This window comes from Strigops habroptila, chromosome W, assembly GCF_004027225.2.
Source record: "Strigops habroptila isolate Jane chromosome W, bStrHab1.2.pri, whole genome shotgun sequence".
NCBI classification, from domain to species: Eukaryota; Metazoa; Chordata; class Aves; order Psittaciformes; family Psittacidae; genus Strigops; species Strigops habroptila.
The window spans coordinates 12452792-12460246 of NC_044301.2; the positions used below are offsets into that span (position 1 = coordinate 12452792).

Sequence of the window (7455 nt, forward strand, 5' to 3'; positions counted from 1 at the left end):
TCCGGGCGGGAGGCGGGGCCCCTCCGGGGCTGTGCTGGGGGCGGTGGCTGCTGCGTATGGTTCTGCAGGGTTGGCCTGGTGGAGCTTGCTGGTGCGGGGGGACTGGACTACACAGGATGGGGGAGCGTTTCTCGTTGTCTTGGGTGGAGAAGTGATTCAGAGCAGCCCTGCAGAGAAGGACTTGGGGGTGTTGGTCGATGAGAAACTGAACATGAGCCGGCAGTGTGCACTCGCAGCCCAGAAAGCCAACCATATACTGAGCTGCATCAAAAGAAACATGACCAGGAGGTCGAAAGAGGTGATCCTGCCCCTCTGCTCTGCTCTCGTGAGACCTCACTTGGAGTACTGTGTGCAGTTCTGGTGTCCTCAAGATAAAAAGGACATGGAGCTGTTGGAGCAAGTCCAGAGGAGGGCCATGAGGAAGATCAGGGGGCTGGAGCACCTCCTGTATGAAGACAGGCTGAGGAAGTTGGGGCTGTTCAGCCTGGAGAAGAGAAGGCTGTGTGGAGACCTCATAGCAGCCTTCCAGTATCTGAAGGGGGTCTATAAGGATGCTGGGGAGGGACTCTTCATCAGGGACTGTAGCAATAGGACAAGGGGTAATGGGTTCAAACTTAAACAGGGGAAGTTCAGGTTAGACATAAGGAAGAAGCTCTTTACTGTGAGGGTGGTGAAGCACTAGAACAGGTTGCCCAGGGAAGTGATAAATGTTCCATCCCTGGTGGTGTTCAAGGCCAGGTTGTTGTTGCTAAGTAATGCTTACTCTGATCAAGGACTTTTCAGTCTCATGCTCTACCAGTCACGAGGGGCACGAGAAGCCAGGAGCAAGTAGAGACAGGACCCCTGACCCAAACTAGCCATATGTGTATTCCATACCATAGCACATTCTGCCCAGTATATAAGCTGTATATAAACTGACCTATAACCCACAGTTTTGCTCCTCCCTGGCTGCCGCATACGCTCAGAGTATGATCCAAGATGACTGTCTACTGAACCTGACTGAACATTTTCAATTTTTGCTATCCCTCTACTACTACACACATGAGATATAATACAGCACACACACTAAAGCTGTTAGCACATATTCAGAAATTAAATAAAACAGAGCCAGGAGATATCAAGTACATGTGAGAGTATTTCCTTGTGCTCATCGCCCATGACCATCTGTAACGCACTAGATCCCGGAATTATCCATTTCACAAAACAAGTAGGTTATTGTTGGCCTGTTGGGGCTGCATTTTTCAGAACATAGCTATGAATGCAGCGCTTCAAGTTTTCCAGGAATGGGATTTGCTCTCATACACTTGGTGTTATGGTTTTGAGAGCAGTAAGGATATCTTTCTCAAAGGCCCTGTCATGGCTTAAGCCCAGCCGGTAACTCAGAACCACACAGCTGCTTGCTTCACTCCCCCACCCCCCTCTGGGTGGGATGGGGAGGAGAATTGAAAGACTGTAACCCCACAAGTTAAGAACAGTCCAGTAACTAAGGTATAATACAAAACTACTACTACTACCACCAATAATAATAATGATAAAGGAAATAACGAGGGGAGAGAATATAAAGCTAAAAAGGGAAGGGAAAAACCAAACCAATAAACACAAGTGATGCACAATACAATTGCTCACCACCCATTGACCAATACCCAGCCCAACCTAAGCAGCGATCTGCCCTTGTGGGTAACTCCCCCCAGTTTATATACTGGGCATGTCATGCTGTGGTATGGAATACCCCTTTGGCTAGTTTGGGTCAGGTGTCCCATCACTGCTTCCTCCTGGCTTCTCATGCCCCTCCTCGCTGTCAGAGCATGAGAGACTGAAAAGTCCTTGATCAGAGTAAGCATTACTTAGCAACAACTAAAACATTGGTGTGTTATCAGTATTGTTCTCAGACTAAAGCCAAAAACACAGCATTGCACCAGCTACTAGGAAGGTGAAAAATAACTTACAGCTGAACCCAGGACAGAGGTTCAGAATTAGCAGTGACTTCAGTGAGATTTTATTTATGCTCTGAATTAAGTGGCAGAGTGTACTTGGCATTTTTCATTTTATTACCAGTAAACTATAAATAGTGCCTACAGAATTCTTATGTCAGGGGAGTGTTATGTTATACCATGTGTGACTAATTTTAATGGAGTTTCAAGTAGACTGTGCTACTAACAAGTAAAACCACATTGAATCAGCAGTGTAGTATCTGTAGGGAAAGCTTTTTGTTCAAATAACACAAAAGGCAGTTATAATTGGCATGGGGCAGTAATTACTTAGTAGAAGTAAATAATACAGTACTACCACTCTGTAGAGGTCATGATTTCACTTGGCAATTTTGATGGTACGTTTGCAAAGTAGCATCTACATTGGTGAAAAACTCCATTTGAACTTTCAAATTACTTAGGAAAGTGCCTTCAACTCATTGAGGGGTGTATACTCAGTGAGTTAAAATTGATGTGCATTCTGAATGTTGTCTTTCATACACAAACCTATAGAATTGTCAACTTCTCAATTGCTTTTGCAGGATGGAAAACTTAATGCACCAATAAGGAAGGGTTTGAAAACGTCTCAGAAATTCTACTGCTGTCCTATTGAAGGCTGCCCTAGAGGACCAAACAGACCGTTTTCCCAATTTTCTCTTGTCAAACAGGTATTCCTATTTCCTAAACTATTATTTTCATACTGATTTAGTCCTGATTGTCTCTACTCCAGAGTGTACACTTTTGCCTTCAGATATGAGCAAAGCCTCTCAGCATATGTCCACAAGTTGGAGACTCATATTCAGAAACTCAGTGTGGGTATATGGTTAAGGAATTTGCATGTTGATATTAGAAGGCTTGAACCTTTTGGTGAGGCAGATGCCAGTATGTTCTGCTAAACTAGAAGGCAGTCCTTCTCCACCAATTAAAAAGATGGAGAAAGATCAAAGGGGAGGAGGGGGAGAATCACAGTAGGAACCAATAATGGTTTAAAATGTGGCTGATGCTTTTAAACTGCTTTTTTTAAGTGGTCAAGAACTAAGAGTTTTTCTCTGCTTTAGTATCAAAATGCAACTGTTTACTAATTACCTGTTTAAGAAAACATGTAAGACTTGTTTCTGCATGAATGAGTAAAAAAACCTCTCTTCTGCTGTTGGTTACCCATGATAACTTGGGGAGACCATAGGAGATGGAGTGGCTGGCACTTGGTGTTGTGAATGAAAAGGAGAAATTCTGGTGTTTGCTCTGAAGTTGACCTGTTTGACTTGAGAGTATTTGCTCAGTTGTAGATCTTCAGGAGCATGCACATGTTGCAACATATACTTAACTACATTAAGATATACTTAAGTATATACATTAACTACATTAACATATACTTAACTACTTAACTGCTCTTTAACAAGGTTCGTCTATAGATTTATTAATGTCCATAGGAAACCTCCAGTAGCATTAAGACACATAAATGTTTATCTGTGTTTTAAGATGTGCATAGCACAAGCAGACTTGCAAACTTTAAATTCTTTCTGTTTGTTTATTTAAGCTTGTAATTTATTCCTAATGAGACTTTTTAAAAACAAATTAATTCTACAATTTGATGCTATTTAACAACTAAAAAAAAAAAGCAAATATTAATGTATCCTCTAAACATTTTCTTTTTTTTTTATCTTAGCTGAAGGCTAATGTTTACTTCTCATTGTGTATTCTAGCACTTTATGAAAATGCATGCTGAAAAGAAGCACAAATGTGATAAATGTAGTAACTCCTATGGTACAGAGTGGTATTTGAAACGGCACATAGAGGTCTGTGGCAAGACTTTCCAGTGTACTTGTGGGTGCCCTTATGCCAGCAGAACAGCATTGTTGTCTCATATTTACAGAACTGGCCATGAAATTCCTGCAGAACACAGGTAAAAATGAAGCGGTTAAGTAATACTTCTGTTCATCACCAAGTTCTCTGACTGGCTTTTTGTCTCCTTTCTGTTGATTAAATTGGAAATAGGCTTACATTATTTTAGCTGTAAAGCAGTTTGCAGTTTCTTTGTTCTGTTGCTTTTGGTAGTTTCTGTTTTGTTGAAGGCAAGGATGATTGTCTAATCAATTAGATTAGGTTTCCCTACATGTAAAACAAAAAGTACTGATGACACTGCACTGCATGGCATAAATGCTGGTGGTTCTTGTTGTATCTGCTTTTACAGTTCTGTGAGAATAGAGATTATTTGGAAATGTTTATAGCTGGTAACTGGTGTGGAATGCAGTTCAGATTATTTTCTTTTATAGTCTAGTTATCTTTGCAAGTACTGGTGGGGTGTTTTTCTTTTTTTCTTTTTTTTTTTTTTTAATGGCTGTATACGCATGTCCAGATTTAAAGTTGTCTTAATGTATACATACATTTCATAAAGGGTAGTCTGTTTCCTGAGGCCTAACCTGTCTGGTTTGGAGATACAACTGCTGCAAAATCAAGTTTTGTGTGAAGGAGTGCTAACTGTATTTTGGTTTCCATGAGAGACTTTTGCCTGTACACTAATTTTAAAAGCTCTGTCCCTTCAATGCTCAGTCTGAGTTAGCATCAAAGTAACAAATTAAACATGTCTTCAATTAGAGTACTTAACGTATGAGGGGGAAGAAACCATCTAAACTTCCACCTTCATTTAGAAATAGGTCTCCATAGAGGGGGTAACCTTTTTTCTTTTTGAAATGGGAGAGTGAAGAATGAAATCTTACAGAACTGAAGTTCATGGAGTCTTTTTATATTTTAATCAGGATTAGTTGCCTTCTCCATACCCAACCTCATCTGCGACTTCAGTTTATATTTTCAATGCAATGACTCAAAGGAATGGAAGGCAGGTGTTTTGTGCTTGAAAGGAGTATAAATTATTGATCTCGTGTTCACAGGGATCCTCCTAGTAAGAAAAGGAAAATGGAAACCTCTATACATAATCAGCAGTTGGCAGAGAAAGCAAATGAAGCATTCATCAACGCACACAATAATAATCCTGGCACTCAGGAATTGGAGTCCTCTGAAGTGAAACTAGCAGCCTCTCTTGAAGGCTCCTGCAGTTCTAACCTCACAAACCAAATGCAGCCAAAATGTACGCTGAAGATGCTCTTACCAAAGCCCAAAGTGGCTTTGGTTAAACTTCCAGTGATGCAGCTTGCTCACTTGCCTATATATGTATCTGCAACAGACTCTTCTGTCAAACCTGCTGTAGTGGCTGTTGATAATCAAGGTTCATTTATAAGTACTGTTCATTTATTGCCTCAATTGATAGGAATTCTGATTCCAGCACTGGAGGCAGAAACACTTGTATTTAAAGACAGTATGCCTGTTTCAAAAGTGACAAATTCTGGTGATCGTGAACCAGTAAGTACTGGTATACAAGTTGAGTTGGATACGGTTACATTGAGTAACACAGGGCAAGAGATGGGGAATATTTGTCAGAAGAATAAAATTTCTTCAATAAATATACAGACTGACTTATCTTATATTTCACAGAACTTTGTACCAGCTGCAGCCTGGACTCCCAGTTCTTCTGTATCCTCTTGCTCTCAGACAGATCTGTCATTCAGTTCACAGGTTTCGCTGCCCATCAGTGTACAAACACAGACGCTGCTGCCTGCTTCCAAACTGACTTCATCCATAGCTGCTCAGACTGATGCTTTTAGTCAGGTTTGTTTTCCAATGTGTGGCATTTCTAGAGAGACTCAAACCAGTAGGACACAGGACTCTATTGATGGAAGGGTGCAGGTGGACCAGGCTGTGATGTGCAGTGACATCTTTGACAATGTTCATTCATCATATAATGTTTCTACTCACATTGAACTTCCAGAAAGCAACTTAATGCCTGCAAATATAGATCAAACCTTGCTGCAAAGAAATAATTGCAAGAGCCTGAATCAAGATACAGTGAAGTCTGAATCCCTTATCAGCTTCAGTACACAGCCTAATATACTTCCACCTCAAAATACGATGGATAATCAAACCCAGACAATGGACTTGCTAAGTGATCTGGAAAACATCTTTTCAGGAAACATGCCTGGCCAGACACTGGATAATCGTGGCCTTTTGTCTGAGACAAGTTCTAACACTGACATGCATCTGCCATCTGGTCCATCGCAGAGCACAGGAATAGACTTTGACATTGAAGAGTTCTTTTCAGCATCCAATATTCAAACTCAGACTGAAGAGAGTGAGTTTGGTACCCTGAACCCTGAGCCAGTTTTGGAGTCACTGGACATTGAAACTCAGACTGATTTCTTATTTTCAGATAGTGCAACTCAATCATATAGCTGCCGAGGAAATTCTAACTTCTTAGGTTTGGAGATGTTTGATACACAGACACAGACAGACTTGAATTTCTTCTTGGACAGTAATACCCATCTGCCTTTAGGAAGTATTCTGAAGCAGTCTAGTTTCTCCATGAGTACTGACTCATCTGATACAGAAACCCAGACAGAAGTATACCCAGCTACTAAAAGTATACCTACTCAGAATACTGAAAGCAAAGTCCAGCTCAGTAGTGCTGAAACACAGACTATGGATAGCTGCTTTGAGAATCTAGGGAGTTTATTCCTTACCAGCAATGAGACACAGACAGCAATGGATGACTTTCTTCTGGCTGACTTAGCCTGGAACACAATGGAGTCTCAGTTCAGTTCAGTAGAAACACAGACATGTGAAAAGCTGTGCTCCTTGTTTCAGAGCTCTGACAAGCCCAGCCATTGAGTACTACATAATATAACCGTTTCCTGTAGTTTGAAATTAAGTTATTGGGGTGGGAGAGATGGCTTGAACAAGTCATCTGCTTTGCGTTATTGAATGTAGTTATCGTGGAGCAGTTGACCTAAGAGACTTCTCATGCTAAAGGTACTCTATGAGCTATGTATAACTTTAAATAAACTGTATGAATGGAGGGGAAGGGGAGGCTGTAGCATGCTAATGTACATTTGAACCTTAAAAAAGAATTCATGGTGCCTATGTTTTTTCCTGAAACTTCTTTACAAAGGTGATACTGCTTTCATTTAAACATAAAAACTTTTGAAGTTGTTCTGTATATGTATGTATCTCTATCTACTCCTGGCTGGTTCCAGTGTGCTGGACCACAACCCTGACCTGTCCAATTCAGATGCTTCCCTGAACTTATGGGGGAGGATTCTATTAGTGTAAGCTACTTCTGTTTACTTTTTTTCAGTATCTTGTATTTTAATTCCAGCATGAACATAATAAGCCGTATTGTCTTTTACTTTATGCCTTCACAGCTTGTTCTCCTGCATAAATTGGTATTTTTCAAACACCAGACATGTAAAGACTCATGACTTGTTGAATATATTTATTATGAAATATATGTAGAAAGCAGTAATTTTTTTATATTTTTTCCCTGAGTGGCACTGACGCCCTTTGAAGGGCAGGAAAAGAACTTGGAATACACAATTGTAGGAGAAATTAGTATGTTGTCCTTTTAGCTAGTGTAATAAATGGGACTAACATTTCTAGA

The 7455-nt window shown here is 40.5% G+C and overlaps 1 protein-coding gene across 1 annotated transcript; it reads left to right on the top strand.

Moving 5' to 3' along the window:
- The first annotated feature begins 2321 nt into the window (after window positions 1-2321).
- On the top strand, window positions 2322-6687 carry LOC115619174 (ATM interactor-like). The gene is made up of 3 exons (XM_030511221.1): window positions 2322-2635; window positions 3671-3870; window positions 4856-6687. The coding sequence occupies exons 1-3, from the start codon at window positions 2453-2455 to the stop codon at window positions 6684-6686; spliced, it is 2214 nt and encodes a 737-aa protein (XP_030367081.1). The 5' UTR covers window positions 2322-2452; the 3' UTR covers window position 6687.
- Window positions 6688-7455: the final 768 nt, after the last annotated feature.

Coding starts and splice junctions, on each gene's coding strand:
- LOC115619174 (XM_030511221.1), top strand. CDS start 2,453: ATGTTGTCTTTCATACACAAACCTATAGAATTGTCAACTTCTCAATTG. Junction 2,636..3,670: donor AATTTTCTCTTGTCAAACAG/GTATTCCTATTT, acceptor TGTGTATTCTAG/CACTTTATGAAAATGCATGC. Junction 3,871..4,855: donor GAAATTCCTGCAGAACACAG/GTAAAAATGAAG, acceptor TCGTGTTCACAG/GGATCCTCCTAGTAAGAAAA.